This window comes from Schistocerca americana, chromosome 2, assembly GCF_021461395.2.
Source record: "Schistocerca americana isolate TAMUIC-IGC-003095 chromosome 2, iqSchAmer2.1, whole genome shotgun sequence".
Lineage (NCBI taxonomy): Eukaryota > Metazoa > Arthropoda > Insecta > Orthoptera > Acrididae > Schistocerca > Schistocerca americana.
In genome coordinates this window covers 149,004,805-149,026,611 of record NC_060120.1, presented here as the reverse complement: position 1 = coordinate 149,026,611, position 21,807 = coordinate 149,004,805, and the positions used below count along the sequence as shown (strand labels likewise).

Below are 21,807 nucleotides of genomic sequence, written 5' to 3'. Positions count from 1 at the left end.
TGGATCCAAAGAAACAGGAAGGACGTGTAATTAGATGGAAAACCAGGAAGAAAGGTCTTTCGTACCTCAACAACGCATCTATTTTCTGAAGAAAACTGTTCTCAGAGATCTACTTTGTGTAATTTTGTCCATGAATTTCGATTCACTTGGTCATGAGCATGTCGATATGAAACGTCTTGTGGAATGTAAATACAGTTTACGTAGCAGACAGCGTCAGATTCAAAATTCCACCTACAGCGTACCTTGCACCAATAGCAGAGAAGACACGTAATTGCGATTGGTCGGTGCTCAGAATTTAATGGCGGGCGCCACACCTTACGTGGTACACTCACGGATACATTAGTAGACTGAATAATACAGTGTCACTGAATCCAGCACTTTAGAGTCGCAACATGGCGGGGAGCGCAAAGAGCGTGTAACAGTCGTAAGAAATGGGCTTATATAACTACTTTACGTTTAGGGTTTTGAAATATTGGTCAACACTTGTGTCATGTTTGGATGTATTCTCGTACAGCAGACGGAAGGTAGAAGGAAAGGAACATGGCTCAATACAAATGTAACGGTCGGCCGTTAGTGGCCGAGAGGTTCTAGGCGCTTCAGTCCGGAACCGCGCGACCGCTGCGGTCGCAGGTTCGAATCCTGCCTGGGGCATGGATGTGTGTGATGTCCTTAGGTTAGTTAGGTTTAAGTAGTTCTAAGTTCTAGGGGACTGATGACCTTAGATGTTAAGTCCCATGGTGCTCAGAGCCATTTGAACCATTTTTGAACAAATGTAACTAGAAACATCTGACGTATTTTTGCTTAAATTGTACTATACGTAAGCCTAAATAATTACATTTTAGTTGTATTATCTGAAATACCGCCAGTGCTTCCAAAAGAATACATCAAACATTTACAATAACAACTACAATTAAATAAAGGATTAAGACACTAGTAGTAAATAGCAGTAACTACTATTAATGGTGGGTCAACAATATCATTTCACTGAAATTATTTTTATTTCGAAGAAAGCAGATACTGAGAAAAGTTTCTAGCAAAAGAGAAAGAAATTACAATTGAATTTATATTACATGCAGATCTATATTACAAGCAGATTTTGAGAAAAATTTCTCACAAAAGAGAAAGAAATTACAATGAAATCTATATTATATGTTTTAAGTCTTACAGGGGAGAATGATCGGCATTGCAGCTTGTCAGTTTTTGTGGTCGTTGCGTTGTGACTTCGAACTCGATTCGGTGATGCTGGGGGCGTAATAATTGTGCCCCCATCAGTCATGAAATTCCAATGGATTTGTACTCTTCGCTGAAATATGAGTCTCCAGGCGGTAATACAAGGTGTATCAAAAGTAATCATTCGATTTGGCGCGTCTATATTTCAGAAACTAATAAAGATATACAATGAATTTTGTTTGTTTGTGAACGGGAAACTCAAAAATTTTTATTTCATACCTTTTCATAGGTGTTCAGTATGCCCCCCTTGAGATACACGGCATATGTCAATGCGGTATTCAAATTGTTCCAACACTGTAGCGAACAGGTCTTGAGTTACAGCTTCCACAGCTGTTATTGTGAGATATCTCTTCATTCATTGTCGTTGGTAACAGAGGCAAATAAACAGAGTCCTTTATAAACCCCCACAAGAAATAATCACATACAGTCAGATCTAGTGACCCTGGAGGCCAGTAATGTAAGGCTAAATCATTTGGTCTGGTGCGACAAATCCCTCGTTCAGTAATCCTTCCTCAAGCACCACTGTGGCGGTGCCCCATCCCGTTGGTAAATGAAGTCGTTGGTATCAGTCTCCAACTGTGAGAAAAGAAAGTTCTCAAGCATATCGAGATATGTGCTTGCTGTAACAGTGTTCTCAGCAACGAAAAATAGACCTTACACCTTTTCCCGTGAAACTGCACGAAACACATTAAATTTCAGAATACCCCTCTCATGTTGTTCTGTACCTCATATTCTCACATTATGACGGTCCACCTTTCCCTTTAAATGGAATGTTGCTTCGTCACTAATTACTAAGTGTGAAAGAAAACTGTCATCCTCCATATTGCCAAGAACGAAATTACAGAACTCCACACGTTCACAAGGAGCCTGCAGCAGCTGAATTTTGCATGGTTTCATGCGTACACGTCGACGAAGACACGCCAGACGGACATCGGAGGCATGTTGAGTTGTCGAGCTGCACGGCAAACGCATTTCTGCGGACTCCTTGTGAAACTACAGCAGATGCTTTCGACATCTGTGTCAGACACTCGGGGACGGCCCAGCGGTTTGCCTGTACACAAACAACGTGTTGTCTCGGAATTGTTTGTGCCATCGTCTAATGCTCTGACCTCTAGGAGGATCCACACCATACCTAGTACGAAAGTTATGCTGAACAGTTATTACTGACCTGCACTGCCCAAAACGTAGAACACAAAACGCTTCCCGTTGTCCCGACACCATTTTTACTGGAAGCGAAGTGGGCGCACACTGCTGCTACCTAGCGGGAACCTTGTAAAACTCGAGCGTTTGCTCTTTCCAACACTACATAGTTCACACACATATCTCAAATAAAATAAGTTTCGATTTTTAAAAATCGAATGATTCGTTTTGAAACACCCTGTATTGTCCTTCGTATCATTCCTTTGGTCGCAGGCTGGTTACACACATTTCTGAGAGTGCCAATACAAGATACGCTGGATCTTTTGGCCCAGCATTTTCCATCTGGAATCAGTAAGTTGTTCCGTTACGTCCTAACGACAACGTACTTTTTGTACTGCGGTGAATATTATGAGATGACGGACAGCGCAGCCATGGGATCCCCACTGTCTCCAGCAGTCGCAAATTCCTCCGTGGAGCACTTTGAGGAGCAGGCTCTGCGAACTGCGACATTACGATCGTCTTCTACGATACGTTGATGACACCCGCGATATGGCCTCATGGTGAAGATACACTACAGCAGTTCATCGAACACATGAATGGTGTACATCCCAACATTAAATTTATTGTCGGGATGGAGAAGCGCGGCAAGCTACCATTCTTGGTACTTGAACGCCAATAGTTTCCACCACCCGGACTGAAGCGCCTAGAACCGCTCGACCACAGCAGCCGGCTGTGGTATTCAGATTAGTAGAATTTTCGCTATCACGTTACCTCAATCCTTCACTTGTACCGCAAGTAGTAAATAATAGACACATGCTGTTTAACTATAAAGTTGAACTGAAAATAGTTGTGTAAATAACTAAAAAATAAAATTTCTGATTTTCCTTGTGTTTATGATTCTGGATCTATACACACAACACATAAGAGGCCTATGCTGGACTCTTACAACTCCACCAGGTACCCGAGAACTACCGTACACGGCCAGAAAATTGTACAGCACGCTAGTCTGAGAGACTGGCTATGATGAAATGCGGATGTGGATTACGCAACCCCATAAAGACGGCCTGCATTTCCTAATGAGTATCCTTGTCTCATTGCTTAAGAAAGGAATGCGAAAGTCCCGTGACTACATATACGCCTGCAAGTAAACAGTTTAACTGGAGAAATCGCCGAAACCACAACAGTGGACAATTAAAAAACTACTGTCAGAGAGCTAATGACTCGTCTAATTCGCTGCAGCATTACGACAAAACAGCGGAAATAGTAATGAGAGGGACAGTATTGAGAAAGTTTCTGTAACTGAATACAACTGCTAAGTACATTTAACATCGATTGTTGTTATTGTTCTAGCTAAAATCCCAAATAAACGTTTTTTTTAGTCTGCCTGTCAACCAGACTCTACATACTTATGGAGAATTAAAAAAAAAGTGAAATTTAATTAAAAATTTTAAAACAAATGTTACAGATGAACGTTATAACCGATTCCAGTCTCAGTTCCGACTTTATATATAGAGAAATGCCGGTTTCGGTCGTTATGTCCCATCTTGATATGTTTTCAGAAAAGCTACAGTGTAAAACGTTAACTTCTCCGCCATGTATGACAACAACACAAAAATGTTGTATTTCGCGCTGTGAGATCTAAAGGTGACTCATTACGGCAGAAAACGGTATATGCCTAAATTAAAGCGCAACTATGACTGAGGTAAATAATCAGTTGCAGCTTTCCAACAGTTGCTGCAGGTCCCTATAGACACAGAAAGTAGATCTAGAGTGGTGCTACACTTATAAAATATTGATAAGAATCGTTTTGGGTTCGAAATTATTTGGGAAATAACGTAAAAACGTCTGCCTTTAAATTTCCAATTGGTTGAGTACGAAATCGTAGCTTAGCGTAGTGATTAGTGTAAGTACAGTATTTGGGATCTGGTTTCATATTTCACGAGCTTTATGGTATTTCCCAGTGTCTGGATGCCACGAAATAGCCATAGTTTGCAAATACGATTTGAAATACTGTGCTTCATGAGTTAAGAAATTGTTGCACCCGATTCATGTCCTGGTTTGGTGGTAGCACAGGGGCAACATGTTCCTTTTTAACATTGCATTCAGGTCGTCGAGAGGCATCATTCGACCAGTGCCGTGCTTGAGTTTTCTCCATGTTTCAGTCAAACGTCAGCAGAGGACAACAGGCGCTAGAAACCGTTAATGCCGACGTATCCGCCAAGTGAAGTAACTATTACAAGCAATTTGGAATGATTTTCTGTATAGACTGAAATTCACCGTGTATAGGACAACATTTCTCGCTAAACATCAGCAGTCTCACACTGGAGCTGGACGAACTATCATTGGAACGATTCTCTGCATACTGTGGGACGACGTTCTCATGCTGCAGTTGCAGAGACTGTGTCTGTTATTAGAACAGCTAATCATATAAGGCAAAACATGCATTTCAAACATATACCGTTCGTATTGCGAATGTGCTGCAGCAAGTTTAGTGAAATAAGAAGACAGTAGACTAGCGTTTACTTCATGGTACTGAAACTTAATTTATGTCTGAAATTCTAGCAAGACAGATTATCAACGGTCCCCATAGTTCTCACACATGATGAAAAAAGTGTGTTACGTCTATTTCGTACAAAAAGTGAAGTAATTAACGTCATCAAACTTGGTTTCGTTCATGTGCTGTGTAAAATTCAGCTTCATATATATGTTACCAACCGTATTGTTGCGTATCACGTTTGTTGTTGTTATGGTCTTCAATCTAGAGACTGGTTTGATGCAGTTCTCCATGCTATTGTACAGTTTGCAAGCCTCTCCATCTCCGAATAACTGCTGTAACCTACATCCTTCTGAATCTGCTTACTGTATTCATCTCTTGATCACCCTCTACTGCTTTTACCCCGCACGCTTCCCTCCAGTACTAAACTGGTGATCTCCTGATGTCTCAGAATGTGTCCAATCAACCGATCCCTTCTTTTGGTCAAGTTGTGCCACAAATTTGTTGTCTTCCCAGTTCTATTCAGGACTTCCTCATTATTTATGTGATCGATCCATCTAATCGTCAGCATTTTTCTGTAACACCGCATTTCGAAAGCTTCTATTCTCTTTTTTTGTAAAATCTTTATCGTCCGTGTTTCACTTCGATACGTGACCACACTCCAGAAAAATACCTTCAGAAAAGACTTTCTAACACTGTCTAATCTGTCTTCTTCAGAAATGCTTTTCTTGCCATTTCCAGAGTACATTTTATATTCTCTCTACTTAGGCCATAATCAGTTATTTTGCTTCCCAAATAGCAAACCTCATCGACTACTTTAAGTGTCTCGTTTCCTCGTCAGATTCCCTAAGCATCGCCTGGTTTAATTCGACTACATTCCATTATCCTTGTTTTGCTTTTGTTGGTGTTCATCTTACATCCTCCTTTCAAGACACTGTCCATTACGTTCAACTGCTCTTGTAAGTCCTTTGCTGTCTCTGACTGAATTACAATGTCATCGGCAAACTTCAGAGTTTTTATTTCTTCTCCCTGAACTTTAATTCCTACTCCATAGTTTTTATTAGTTTCCTTTACTGCTCGTTAAATATACATATTGAATAACATCGGGGAGAGGCTATCATCCAGTCTCAATTTTCAACCACTGCCTCTATGCCCTTCGACTCTTACCACTGCCGTATGGTTTCTGTACAAGTGGTAAATAGCCTTTCGCTCCGTATATTTTATCCCAGCTATCTTCAGAAGTAGAGAGGATATAAAATGTAGACTGGCAATGGCAAGGAAAGCGTTTCTGAAGAAGAAAAATTTGTTAACATCGAGTATAGATTTAAATGTAAGGAAATCATTTCAGAAAGTATTTGTATGAAGTGTAGCCATGTATGGAAGTGAAACGTGGACGATAAATAGTGTAGACAAGAAGAGAATAGAAGCTTTCGAAACGCGGTGCTACAGAAGAATGCTGAAGATTAGATGGGTAGATCACATAACTAATGAGGAGGTATTGAATAGAATTGGGGAGAAGAGGGGCTTCTGGCACAACTTGAAGAAGGGACCGGTTGGTAGGCCATGTTCTGAGACATCGAGGGATCACCAATTTAGTATTGGAGGGCAGCGTGGAGGGTAAAAATCGTAGAGGGAGACGAAGAGATGAATACACTAAGCAGATTCAGAAGGATGTAGGCTGCAGTAGGTACTGGGAGATGAAGAAGCTAGCACAGGATAGAGTAGCATGGAGAGCTTCATCAAACCAGTCTCGGGACTGAAGACCACAACAACAACAACAACAACATCTTCAGAATTTCAAAGAGAGTGTTCCAGTCAACACTGTTAAGAGCTTTCTCTACGTCTACAAATGCCATGTATATAGGTTTCCTTAACCTGCCTCACGTGTTCCTACATTCCTCCGGAATGCAAACTGATCTTCCCCGAAGTGGGCTTCTACCAGTTTTTCCATTCTTCCGTAAAGAATTCATGTTAGTATTTTGCAACCATGACTTACTAAACTGGTAGTTTGGTAAGTTTCACGCCTATCAGCAGTTGCTTTCTTTGGAATTGGAATTACTACATCCTTCATGAAGTCTGAGGGCATTTCGCCTGTCTCATACATCTTGCACACCGGATGGAAGAGTTTTGTAATGGCTCTCCAAAGGCTATCAGTAGTTCTGATGGAATATTGTCTACTCCTGGAGCCTTGTTTCGATTTAGATCTTTCAGAGCTTTGTCAAATTCCTCTCGCAGTATCGTATCTCCCATTTCATCGTAATGTACGCCCAACTCCCTTTCTATAATATCGCTTTCAAGTTCATCTCCCTTGTAAAGACCCTCTATATATTCCTTCCACCTTTCAGCTTTCCTTTATATGCTTAGGACTGGTTTACCATCTGAGCTCTAGATATTCATACAGATGCTTCCCTTTTCCCCAAAGGCCTGTTTAATTTTCCTGTAGACGGTATATATCTTTCCCTATGCTGTCTCTATAGTCTCCCATAATTGCGAAAGTGTGCAGGAGTGTGTGCACGAAGTGACCTCTCTATTACGTCCCAAGTCGTTTGATGAATGATCGGTTCAGCTGGACCATAGAACCCAGTCCATTCTATGTAAAAACAGCCCATTATGGAGCCATCGCCAGCTTGCACAGTGCCTTGTTGACAACTTTGGAGTCTGCGTCATACTCGAACCCTACATCTGCTCTTACTCATCTGACAAGGCCACGGTTTTCTAAGCCGAAGTGGCCGTGCGGTTAGAGGCGCTGCAGTCTGGAACCGCAAGACCGCTACGGTCGCAGGTTCGAATCCTGCCTCGGGCATGGATGTTTGTGATGTCCTTAGGTTAGTTAGGTTTAACTAGTTCTAAGTTCTAGGGGACTAATGACCTCAGCAGTTGAGTCCCATAGTGCTCAGAGCCATTTGAACCATTTTTTGAACGGTTTTCTAGTTGTACGCGATCCAACGAGCCCGGAAGAGGCGCTGCAGGCGATGTCATGCTATTAACAAAGGCACTCGCGTCAGTCGTCTGCTGACGTAGTCGATGAACGCCATAGTTCACCGCACTGTCCTAACGAATACGTTGTTCTTACGTTCCACTTTGCTTTCTGCGTTTACTTTATGCAGTGTTGCTTATGTGTTAGCACTGACAATTCTATGCAAATGCCGCTGCTCTGTTATTAAGTGAAGACCGTCGGCAACTGCGTTGACCGTGGTGAGAGGTTATGCCTGATATTTGGCATTCCCGGCACACTCTTGACACTGTCGATCTCGGAATATTGAATTCCCTAACGATTTCCGAAATGGAATGTCCCAAGCGTCTAGCTCCATCTATCGTTCCGTGTTCAGAGGCTGTTGATTCCCGTTATTTGGCCATAATCACGCCCGAAACCTTTTCACGTGAATTATCCGAATGCAGATGACAGCTCCGCCAATGCACTGCCCTATTATACCTTGCGTAAGCGATACTATTGCCATCTGTATACGTCCATGTCGCTATCCCATTACTGTTGTCGCCTGAGTGTATAATTTGCATAGAATTTGAGGTATAAGAAGTTATACTTCGTCACCTCTTCGATAATTTTTTTCTGTTTCCATCATTTCCACTGTGTGCACCACGCGCTCACCGACACGACAGATCTGCTTTCCGCCGTTGCTACTTGAGAACACAGCATATAAATACACACACAGCCGCATGCCGCGGCGGCAAATCTGTGTTTTGAGCAACCTGTCGTTGGTCGCAGCGGTAGGACGTTGGCCGCCGCGTCAAAGCCGCGCTCTGTTTGACCGACAGGATGCAATAATTAACATATCACCGACGCCATGTCGCTCAAGGCCGCAAGAGACGCCGCCGGCCTGCGTCCTGTGTGGCCAGGTTGGGTGGGGCAGGAAAAATGACGCGCCGCGTTTTTCAAATTCACAGCACATTACAGATATAGGAAGATTGCAACTGTTCAGATTGTAAAGTTAAAATTTTTTTGCTATGTGTGAAGCGAAACTGTTGTGCTCGGATAGTTGTGCCGTTAGTGATACAGTGAGTCTCATAAGTAAAATTATAAGCCTAAAACCATAATACTTCGGGCAAGGTGTTAGCAAACTAATTGGGCGTCGGTTTTTTGGGGTTTGTGATGCCTTCTAGTGTGTCATGTATGGTTATCAATTACTGTATTTCTCTATAACAAGGCATTTTAATCTGTTCTATTTAAGACCCCATTGTCCGCCTACTTAGCTGAGTGGTAACGTGCTTGCTTACACCCGACGGCCGAACTTCCCCGGACGGGACATCCAGGCCAACAATGCCACACGATCATTTCATTTCATTTTTTAAGGTCCCATTAGCGCAGGTGTGCCGAACTCGGAGGGCCTATTCATACTAACCGTCACGTCACGCGTAATCACGCACCATCACGTCAGGGTGTGTTCATGCTGTTACAGCACTTTACATCATGTCAATTCGCATAGGTTAGTTTCGACCAGTGAAAGTGAGGTTATGTGTTACCATCCATGGTACAAAAAACCGGTGTATAGTATCGAAATTGAGGAAATAGGAACGATAAAGTGTATTAATGGTCAAAACAAACTTCATAACCTATAACAAATTGATCAATTTTGTGTATTCAAGTGCTGTGAAGTGAAACAATACGTATTTCAAAACATCAACATTTATTTGCTAGCGAAAATGTAAACATACACACACATGAGACAGTATGTACAAAGGCATAAATAGAACATGTTTACCTATTCCATGCTGTTTTTCTTATGTAATTAATAACGCCGTAAGCAACTGTATTTTTCTCCTTTAATCAAAATTGCTTCGTCAACTTACGTTCTCTTGTATAGACATTGTGGGCATCAGCTCCGTTCTGTTTTTGTGAAACCTGGATAACTTTTCGTTTTCAGACCTTGATAATAGAGAACACTCAACGGAAAAATATGGAAGTTATCATGGAACATTTGCAATTTGCTACGATAACAAAGCATAATAATAAAAATAAAGATTAAGAAGAAACAAAAGCACAAAATCAACTACTACAACATTAGTGAGTGCTGCGAAAATAAGTTAACTTCCAATGTTGACAGACGACGACACCGTTATATCTTTGTTCCTGAGGGACCAGGATGTGAAGTGCCATTGACGGCCTGTGTGAATGCCGCCATTTGAAATGCACTGTGGAATGTTTTGATGTGACATGACGGCGAGGTGTGAATGGTCCTGTCAGTACCCTGCTGTTACTTGTGTGCATGCGGTGTGGTTGCAGAAGACTTTGCTCCGAGCACCCACCGTTCAACGGAATGAGCTGCAAATATAGACATTCGAAAGAATTTCTTCATGAATGAGTTGTAGCTTATGTCATTGAATCAGTGTGATTCGGTTGTTTTTACATGTATTTCACGATAATTCATGTCTCTTGGTAACTTGCAAACGCATGGAAGGCAAACATATAACAACTGTTACGTTAAATATTATCCTTACGAACGACGTATGTGTATGCTTTCTCATCGCTTGGAGCGCTAGTGTTGCTCCAGCTGTCAAACAGTAACAACTTTCGCACCAGGGAGGGTCATGACTGTCACTGTGGCTTGGTGGAGATGTGTATGCAAGTTGTGCTCCACAATGCACTCCTGAATGGTACATATCTTTTGTCCTATATTGCCACACTTGCACAGAAACCTGTACTGCCCCCCCCCCCCCCCCCCAAACCCCAGGCATCACTGCCTTTAACATATTCCAGAAGCGTCAAAGTCTTTGGTGGAGGATGAAAGAGCATTTTCACTCAGTCTTCTATGCATTTTCACGTATACGTTCCGAATATATGGTTAGTAGCGTATTCAAGGTTTCATCCTTGTCCTTCTGTCTTATATACATCCCTAGACGGTGTGGCCTCTCTCATACCAAATCTGGAGGATGCGTATTGTGGCTGCTGGGTGGTGGCAGCTAAATACATGACTGTATGACTGGGCTTATGGCATCCATCAATGACAAACAGCCATCTTTCCACCTCTGTATAGCATTATGTTATGACATATGAAGCTAAGATGTTGAAATAATTCTCAGAGACTGTACAAGTCATGAGACCAGGTTATTAAGGTATCTTCAACATATTGCCAGAGTATTGTAGGTTTCAAAACTGCCGACATGAGTGCCTGATCCTCTCTAAAATGCTGTAGAATGAAGACGCAAAAGTAAATTCTGTCATGCATTATCTCTTAAAATTTGGCAGTTCTAAAATAATTCTGGATCACCTTAATAAGCTATAATGGAGACTTCTTTCATCCTTGGCGTAAAACTTTAAAATGAGGCACATATCACTACAGCGCACTTCTTCGTGCAGAAGCGAAAAGGGTCTTGTTGTTTGCAGTCCTGCTGAAAAATTGTTTCAAGGTGCAGGAGTGAGCAGTGGTACGGTATGCAAGTGTCTTTGGCGCTGATATTGTTTTATAAGTTTCATAAGGAGTCGTCCCTTGGTGTTAAGTGCCAGGTCACCAGCTGCTCAGCAGAGAGTCCCAGAACAGAACTGGTCCTAAAGGTCAGCCGTATTCCCTCAAGGTGCACCATGTCCAACAATTTTAAAGAGACTGAGCTTGCTGAACCACTCATCCATAAACAACACATGATCACATGAAGGCTCTGCAAAACTGGATCATACAAATTTGGTCTGCTCCCCATAAACTGTGCCATATGCATTTTTAAATATTCAGTGCTTTTAGGGGTCATGTTTTCAGTTTCGTAATGTGTGACAACCAGGCAAGTTTAAAATCAGAAGAAATGGTTCAGATGGCTGTGAGCACTATGGGATTTAACTTCTGAGGTCATCAGTCCCCTAGAACTTAGAACTACTTAAACCTAAGGACATCACACACATCCATGCCCGAGGCAGGATTCGAACCTGCGACCGTAGCGGTCACGCGGTTCCAGACTCTAGCGCCTAGAACCGCTCGGCCACCCCGGCCGGCGTTTAAAATCAAATCTAACGCCTAGAAACATCACTATTTCAATAAAGTTAAGAAGTGTCCCTCATTTTCTGTTCTGTAATGTTAAAAGCAGTAAGTGAATGGGTAAAAAGACACTTACAGCAGGAAAATAACAATCTTTCTCCATCTCTGTGTCCCAGTATCCTAATCATCAGCTGAGACTGGTGGGTTGCCAAAAGGCTGGAGGAGACAAAAAAAGATGGATAAATCATCCACAAATATTGAACACTGAACAGCACTACTTACAGTCAACATAATCGGATGTCGACGACTTAGTAATTAAAAGCCCTTCTCTGTGTCAAAAAATATATCTGTTAGATAAAACTTTGAACATAGCTGCTAAGGTTCAGTGACCGTGTCAGAATTATATTAGAACAAATAAGCCCTCGGTCACAAATATTAAATCAAAATTGAACAGGTTTCGACGCTACTATGAGCGTCGTCTTCAGAATTAGACTGACTGTTCTAAAACATATTAACTATATAATACATTAATCAAATTAAAGTTTGTACTGACTGGAAAAAGATGCAGTACTTACAAGTCACATATTAAAAAAGATCTAAGCCGTACGAACTTTAATTTTTTTAATGTATTATATACATAATTTGTTTTAGAACAGTTAGTCTAATTCTGAAGATGACGCTTATAGTAGCGTCGAAACCTGGTCAATTTTGACTTAATATTTGTGACCGAGGGCTTATTTGTTCTAATATATCTGTTAGATCTTCCTGCATAGGAAAGCCGCTTCCAATAGGACCAGGTTATCAATGATGATATGGTACTTCTTAAAATTACATTGTGAAGATGGAGACAAGAAGTGTTATCCATCCACTACAGGGTCTTTCCTGCACAGCTGGCGAGGAGAACGCTATGATTACTCTTCTAATAATTCGACTTCAAGCACGTACTACACCAAAAGACTGCGAAGTGCTCAGCAGTGAGCTGGATCTTGAAGTTACACAGAGCCACCTTCCCCACCATTCCTGGTTCCAAAGCAGCACTTGTCGTTCTGCTGTGGGACAAGCTGCTTTTGTAATTGGCATGAAGACTGTGGAATGAATTCTGCAAGAGAGTGGAGGATTGTGTTCACGATAAGTAGAGCCTGTATTTTGATGTAATTGCAACACACAAAATATGTACATGCCTTTGTAATGAAAATAGGTAAAATACAGAAGATTTTTAACGTCCTGTCAACAGCAACATCACTAGCAATGGAGCACAAGCACAGATTAAGAAATGTTGGGGAAGGAAATTGGCTTGTTCTTTTCAGTGGAACCATCCCAAAATTTGTCTGTAACAATTTAGGGAACTCATAGAAAACTTATATGTGCATGGCTGGATTTTATGTATCGCTTTAGTTAGGACTAAGTAGAGCACCAATCAGGTTCTCAACACTCAATAGAGCTCCCAATCAGGTTCTCAACTCACAAATTTTGATCCAACAATAGACACCATGAATTGTGAACTCTTAAGAAGCACTATGTGGCAAACTCTTTTTGGTGCATGCACTTCCTAATTCTGGATAAATAAAAGTCACTTTTGAGAAATGAAATTCTGAATCTTAGGAAATTGAGCAGAAGTGTATGCTTTAAAATCAACATCAAAGTGCAGTTAATCACATTTTATTCCACTATTAAGTCATTTTTAGAGATAACTTATTTCCTGTCTTCTACTTTTACGATATGTTGTATTTGGATATGTTTCCAATGGAGTGGCCTATTGAGGGTGTGGTGATGTATAGAAAAGGATTAAAAAAGCAATAGTGAGTAATTTTATGCAGCATTAAGTTAAAATATGTCAAAAAACCAGCAATGATATCGAAATATGCTACGATAAAATGAAATATGACAACATATTTCAAGAACATTTGTGCTTCTCATGTACATAGGAGTGAAGAAAAAGAATATGAAATTACAGAACAATCCAGACTCAAGTGATATGATCCACCCAGTCCTTGACATCAACATGAGGTTCAAACACAGGAAGTTGGCTGTATCAGGTCCAGTTTGCCTTTACAAAGCACTCATTGTGGCAGGTGTCTTTTGACCACTGATCTGTTTGGCAGATCTGTTCAGATTGGGAACTGGTCACTAGCACGTAAGTCATCAATTACTTTCTATTGAGCAGCATTTACATGGGTTGGAGAGTGTATTGAGAGATCTGTAGCAGTGGATGATTCTGTTGCAGAGCTGGAGTGTGTGCTCTGTCCAATGTTCAACAAACATTCAAAATTTGGTGACATTAAGAGTTTCTTAGTAGCTGTAATCCTGGTGCAGATAGTTACTGAGCCCAATAGCACATTTTGAACATTAAAATTTCCACACAAAAGGAATAATAATAATAATAATAATAAAACTGTCTAAGTAAATTTGATGAGACCCCTTTGGTCTAAAACTTACTCTTGTTTTACCATACTGGAGGCTGATGTGTTCCACTGAACTGAACTCTCAGAAGGAAGGATCTGGCAGCTATACAAAACATTTTTCACACAAGCTAGGTCTAGGAGAGAAGTTAATTTTCTAGTATCAGTATGCTAACAGTCAGCAATAGTAAGAAACTTATATTTCATAATAATAAAGTGTGCATTTCCGACACCAAAATATATTTTTTTTTTCACCATCTAAAGAAACAAGGTCTGTAGCAAAACACTTTGTTACTAAACCATTTCATTTATTTGAAGTAAGTTTGACATCAACTTCAATTCATAACATTCATCACTAGGATGGTACTATTACTGTCAAATGATAATTCACATAATAGGTAATGTGCATCATTAGCTGAAACACTTGGCTTGCTTTTGCTCTTTCATGAATTGATTTAAAGCTGTATGACATTAGTGATTGAAGAGCACAGCACTGACACTATTAAAGCATCCTGTTTTTGTTTTTCAGGAGATGGACTACAATGTTACAAGTGCACCTCTGACAGTGATCCAAAATGTGAGACCAATCCACAGGAGACTGAGAACTGTGATGATTTACCTGACTTTAGCAAAATTACAGGGGGCCTGCTTGAAGTGAAACCTGCCTGTTTAAAGGCCATTGTTCGAGGTACTTTTATCATATTCATGTTATTTCAGTAGTTATAATTTAGGTTTGCTCTGTTCACTTCATATACACTATTTTTTGTGTGTGAAAGAGAAACTTGTGAACATTGCACAATGTATACACAGGGTGAACCAGAACTCCATCAACAACCTGTCAGAGGTGGTAGCATGGGCCAAAACAAGAAAAAAAAGGACAGTAAGCATTGGCTCTCGAATGCATTTCTTAAGAGCTATGAGCATTTGGTGGCTAGAAGTAATGTGTTTCACAGTATTGAAGATGAACAAGTACTTGTAACTCTTAACATGTGCACTTTGGAGCCCACTTTCACTCAACATTATTTTCTTATTTTGGTTCATACTACCATCTCTCAAGATATGGAAAGCAAAGAAGATATGTGTCTCACAGTAGCAGAGACGAACAAGTGCTCATAGCTCCTAAGCTACACATTTTAGATCCCATGTTTATCTGACATCTTTTCTTGTTTTGTTCCATAGTACTGCCTCTGAAAGTGTGTAAGTAGACTATCACATTCACATTATTGCCGTAACATTTGATTTAGTGTACCGTGGTAAATGTTAATCTCAGTTTTACAATAAAGCATAATTTCTTGTTGAAACTCAGTAGTAATGATAGTCTGCAGCTGTTTTTTCATTTTGTTTTATCGATCTATTGCATCCAACTCATGAAGTTGACCAGTTGAGAAATGGAATCTTGGAGATGACCACACACTGATCCTTATGTGTCAGATGTGAGATTCACAAAGATACATTAACAAAAAAATGATTGCCATCAGCTTTGTAAATCTCAATAAGTGAGGCATCAAATTATCTAGTCATTATATATGTTGAAATTTTCAGTAATGGAAATTGTGTGTTTTGCATTTAATTTTCAGTTGGTAACTGCCATATATAAAATGAATAATAAAAACATATCAGTAAAGATGTCTTGTATTATGCTAAATTTTATATTCATTTAACTCTGGTATCGTTGTTGCTGTTGCGGTCTTCAGTCCAGACACTGGTTTGATGCAGCTCTCCATGCTACACCATCCTGTGAAAGCTTCTTCATTTCCAAGCAACTACCTTACATCCTTCTGAATCTGCATAGTGTACTCATCTCTTGGTCTCCCTCTACGATTTTTACCCTCCACGCTTCCCTTTAGTACTAAATTGGTGATCCCTTGATGCCTCAGAACATGTCCTACTAACCGATCCCTTCTTCTATACAAGTTGTGCCACAAATTCCTCTTCTCCTTCAGTACCTTCTCATTACTTACATGATCTAAATCTTCAGCATTCTTCTGTAGCACCACATTTCTAAACTATTTACTGCCCATGTTTCATATCCATACATGGCTAGACTCCATACAAATACTTTGAGAAAAAACTTCCTGACACTTAAATCCATATTCAATGTTAACAAATTCCTCTTCTTCAGAAACGCTTTCCTTGCCATTGCCAGTCTACAGTTTATATCCTCTCTACTTCAAACATCATCAATTATTTTGCTCCCTAAATAGCAAAACTCCTTTACTACTTTAAGTGTCTCATTTCCTAATCTAATTTCCACAGCATCACCTGATTTAATTAGACTACATTCCATTATCCTCATTTTGCCTTTGTTGATGTTCATCTTATAGCCTCCTTTCAAGGCACTGTCCTTTCCGTTCAACTGCTCTTCCAGGTCTTTTGCTGTCTCTGACAGAATTACAATGTCATCAGCAAACCCCAAAGTTTTTATCTTCTCCATGGAATTTGATTCCTACTCCAAATTTTTCTTTTGTTTCCTTTACTGCTTGCTCAATGTATAGATTGAATAACATCGGGGATAAGCTATAACCCTGTCTCTTGATCCCTTCCCAACCACTGCTTCCCTTTCATGCCCCTTGACTCTTATAGCTGCCACCTGGTTTCTGTACAAATTGTAAATATCCTTTGGCTCCCTGTATTTGACCCTCGCCACCTTCAGAAGTTGAAAGAGAGTATTTCATTCAACATTGTCAAAAGCTTTCTCTAAGTCTACAAATGCTAGAAACGTAGGTTTGCCTTTCCATAACCTTCCTTCTAAGATAAGTCGTAAGGTCAGTATTGCCTCCCGTGTTCCAACATTTCTACGGAATCCAAACTTATCTTCCCCAAGGTCGGCTTCTACCAGTTTTTCCATTCGTCTGTAAAGAATTCATGTTACTATTTTGCAGCTGTGACTTATTAAACTGATAGTTCGGTAATTTTCACATCTGTGAACACCTGCTTTCTTTGGGATTGGAATTATTATATTATTCTTGAAGCCTGAGGTAGATGGTAGAGTTTTGTCAGGGCTGGCTCTCCCAAGACTAGTAGTAGTTCTAATGGAATATTGTCTACTCCCGGGACCTTGTTTCGACTTAGGTCTTCCAGTGCTGTGTCTAATTCTTCATGCAGTATCATATCTCCCATTTCATCTTCACCTACGTCCTCTTCCATTTCCATAATATTGCCCTCAAGAACATAACCCTTGTACAGACCCTCTATACACCCACCTTCCTGCCTTCCTGTGTCTGCTTAGAAATGGTCTTCCATCTGAGCTCTTGATATTCATACAAGTGATTCTCTTTTCTCCAAAGATCTCTTTAATTTTCCTGTAGGCAGTATCTATCTTACCCCCTAGTGATATATGCCTTTACATCCTTACATATTTGTCCTCTACCCATCCCTGCTGAACCATTTTACACTTCCTGTTGATCTCATTTTTGAGACGTTTGTATTCCTTTTTGCCTGCTTCATTTACTGCATTTTTATATTTTCTCCCTTCATCAGTTAAATTCAGTATTTTTTCTGTTACCCAAGGATTTCTACTAGCCCTCATCTTTTTACCTACTTTATCCTCTGCTGCCTTCACTATTTCATCTCTCAAAGCTACCCATTCTTCTTCTACTGTATTTCTTTACCCTGTTCTTGTCAGTCATTCCCTAATGCTCTCTCTGAAACTCTACAACCTCTGGTTCTTTCAGTTTATCCAGGTCCCAGCTCCTTAAATAACCATCTTTTTGTAGTTTCTTCTGTTTTAATCTACAGTTCATAACCAATAGACTGTGGTCAGAATCCACATCTGCCCCTGGAAATGTCCTACAATTGAAAACCTGGTTCCTAAATCTCTGTCTTACCATTGTATAATATATCTGAAACCTTTCAGTGTCCCCAGGCCTCTTCCATGTATACAACCTTCTTTCATGATTCTTAAACCAAGTATTAGCTATGATTAAGTTATGCTCTGCACAAAATTCTACCAGGTGGGTTCCTCTTTCATTCCTTACCCCCATTCCACATTCACCTACTACTTTCCCTTCTCTTCCTTTTCCTACTATTGAATTCCAGTCCTCCACGACTATTAAATTTTTGTCTCCCTTCACTATCTGAATAATTTCTTTTATCTCACCATACATTTCTTCAATCTCTTCATTGTCTGTGGAGCTAGTTGGCAAATAAACTTGTTCTACTGTGGTAGGCGTGGACTTTGTTTCTATCTTGGCTATGCTGTTTGTAGTCGTTCCCATTTTTTAATTCATTATTGAACCTACTCCTGCATTACCGCTATTTGATTTTGTATTTATAACCCTCTATTCACCTATCCCGAATTCTTTTTCCTCCTGCCATTGAACTTCACTAATTCCCACTATCTGCTGCCCCTCTTCAGGAACCACATGTTTGTCTGGCCTCTCAACAGTTACCCCCCCCCCCCCCCCCCCATTGTGGTTGCACCTATGGTATGGCTATCTGTATTGCTGAGGCATGGAAGCCTCCCCACCAACAGCAAGGCCATGGTTGATGTATGAAGTATTAATTTTTAAAGTTCAGAGATGGTTTTAACTTATTATGACAGCAATGTAACATTTCCGTTAAAATGTTCAAAATAGTTTTAACCTCATAATTGGCCCATTTGAAATGGGGGTGTGCTCAGAATGACAAATGAAAGTGAAGGCACAGACCTGTCACAAATAAAACAGTAGAAATCCAGCAAACTCAAGTAATCTTTCCAGAAAAAGTCAGCCTTAATTATCTGTTATAGTACCCAGTTAATAAGTAATATAGATTTAGAGGTTGGAGCCTACTTGTCAGACATCAGTTTGAAGACTGGTGCTATTTGTTCTTCAGAGCACTGGCTCAAAAATGTAAACATGTTCACCAGTTGTACAACTGCTAGAACTTTCTGCAGGTCTGATAGCACAGTGGAGTGGCTGTATAATACTCTTAAAGAGGGCACAGAATGCAGCAGAAGCAACAAAATTGACCACTTAAATCTTAAATAGTCCAAACAGCCAGTGCAAGTTAATCACCAACTCCATGGCCAGTGTCATTTTCCTTCAGCCATTCAAAGCCTCTAAGATTATTCCATGACACAAAAAGGCAGACAAGTAGAAGGTAACTATCAACCAGTCTTCATCCTCTCAACTGCATCCAAAATAATAGAAAATGTTATGTATGCATTAGTAATGAGCTTTTCTGAAAGTAACTCCTTACTATCAGATCATTGAAGTAAATCCACTAATGTAAGCTCTCTTTTTATTTATTGACCAGATATTGTACTCATTTAGTGAAAAACACTGTGGTTCTAGACTTTTTATGGACTTCACAAAAACGTTTGATCCATCCAACCACTCTCTATACTTATCAAACAAGATTCCTGTGGTGTACACAAAGGGTTTTTACAGTCATAGATATAAAACAGAGGGCAGCTAGTAGAAATAACACATGATGGAAGAACATGTCAGACAAATGTAATACCAGTCAACTCACATGTTCCTCAAGAACCAACCCTGAGCCCATTCCTCACATTCTCCCAGAAAACTTAACGTTAAATGTTCCTGTATTCTGTGGTCAGAATATTTCTCCACAGCAGATGAGAGTTCATGTAGTTGACAGTAAAATCTCTTGTACTGGCACTCTGATCACAACCTCTTGCTAGATATGGATTAAACTCTTCATATTATCTTCTGTCTGTCTGTTGAAGAAGAACTTATAGTCATTGAAAATAAAGCTATTGAACGAAGGCTAAATTTCTTGTGCTGTGGGTAGCCAACACATTTTGCTGGAATATCCACAGAGATAAACTGCTAAGTAACTTGAGCCATGCTTTTACAGTGCTTAGTCTATGGTGTGACTTGACTGTCACAAGAAATGTTTGCTGTACTCTCATAAACTCTGTCATTTCATAGGTTATTCCTTTAAGGGATCAACACGCAAAAATATTTCTTATGAAAAAACAAATAGTGATGAAGTCTACCACATGCAAACACTCAGCCAATTTCCAAAGAATTTGGATTTTGTCTGCTCCTTGCATAATGACCATGTCATTTGTGAATAAGAAGCTCCATCTGTTTGAAGGAAATGATGGTGTGTAAGATCACCACATGTGTACTACTGACAATATTCATCTAACAAAGCATAGACTGAGTAGACACAAGGGGTCATTATAAGGTTTTAATTATCACTATTTAAACAATTAAGATACATAATTAATATATTGTTTAAATAACTTATGGGAATGCAGCCGGGAAACATTGTTGACAACTGCTGATATTTTGACAGTGATGACCAGTGCAAGACAATGTTCTGCAATAGCAGATTTTCTCGGCTGTTGTAAGCATGTGTAATGCTCAATACACCTGCCCTCTGCAATCCTGGTAGTCTGATCAACAGGTGACATACCACAAATGCAAGGAATGCAGTAGACAACTACCTTACTTAAACCAATATCATCCTTTACCTTTAGTAAAAGGATCCTAATCTTAGATGGTGATCAAAACACATTTCATATCATATATCCACAAAATATGACCAATCTTGTTGGAGATGCATCCTGCATCAAGCAAAATGGCTATATTATCATCATTCACCCAGGCATGATTGGTTGACAGTGCAATGCATGTCTGATCTGTCTTTCAATATAACCATTTTGATGGAAGGTGTCCTCAGGATGGGCTAACTCAGCTGACGAATTCTCAGGGTCTGTGAACGAAGGTATGAAGTACCCCTTCACGCTGAACTGGATGGTGACAATTATTGATCTATAGATACAAGTCAGTGTGAGTAGGCTTCCTATAAATTATGTCTCCTGTAACCTACCCCCACCTTTCTACTTCTATCCGTAGTCCACATTACGCAATGTCTTTCATGAAGATTTGAGAGGAGTGAAGAGTACAATTAACTTTTTAGTTTACTTAGCTTGTGTTGTTGATATTCATCAAATGGATTTGCAGCTCCTTGTGTTTATCATGTTTGCAGTTAAAACTGTTGGATGTAAGGTCCGCCAGTTATGCAAAACACCGTTTTTACAAGTTCCCAAATGTATTTCAGCACCTCTGTGCCATCATTAGTGGGTTTCTGTTTTATTTAATCTGTAATGTGAACATTTTTACTAAATGATTATAAAATTATGTGGATATTTAGTTCAAACAATAATTTGTTTCTTTTTGTTAGTACCTTTACACTAAGTTTGCATGGTTTTTTAGGACCACTTGTGTATTATTTATTACAGGTAGCTTGTCATCTGCAACCAAATGATGTTGATGAGAAATTTTGTTGCGTGTTAGGTTATTATTTTATGTTCTAAACGTAATTTAGTTTGTCGCAATATTTCACACCTGTATTCATTTTGACTTATGTTTTTGTATGGCAAGCCCTTTTATTCTCAGCATCATGGTGAGGTGTTGTGAAGCACACATAAACATAACATGTATTTTCACAAAATAAGGTCGTAAAAGCACTTTGCTCTTGAAACATGTTTGGGAACTTGGAAAAATGGTGTTTTGCATAATTAGCGGACCTTAAATCCAACAATTTTTGTCATGTTGAGTTGGCTCCAGTTCTTCTTGTTTACGGGTCTGATTCTTGCAGCTGAAAATCTCACATTTTGGGTTCTCATGGTTGGATTGAACTAAATAAATTTGAAGATTGTATATGCAGA

General features: G+C 39.8%; 1 protein-coding gene across 1 annotated transcript in view; it reads left to right on the top strand.

Moving 5' to 3' along the window:
* LOC124595179 overlaps positions 1–21,807 on the top strand; it is a 251,250-nt gene that overhangs the window by 212,847 nt on the left and 16,596 nt on the right. Inside the window, exon 2 of the mRNA XM_047133792.1 lies at positions 14,710–14,868. Within this exon, the coding sequence (XP_046989748.1) occupies positions 14,710–14,868 (159 nt within the window). The remainder of the gene's footprint in view (positions 1–14,709; positions 14,869–21,807) is intronic.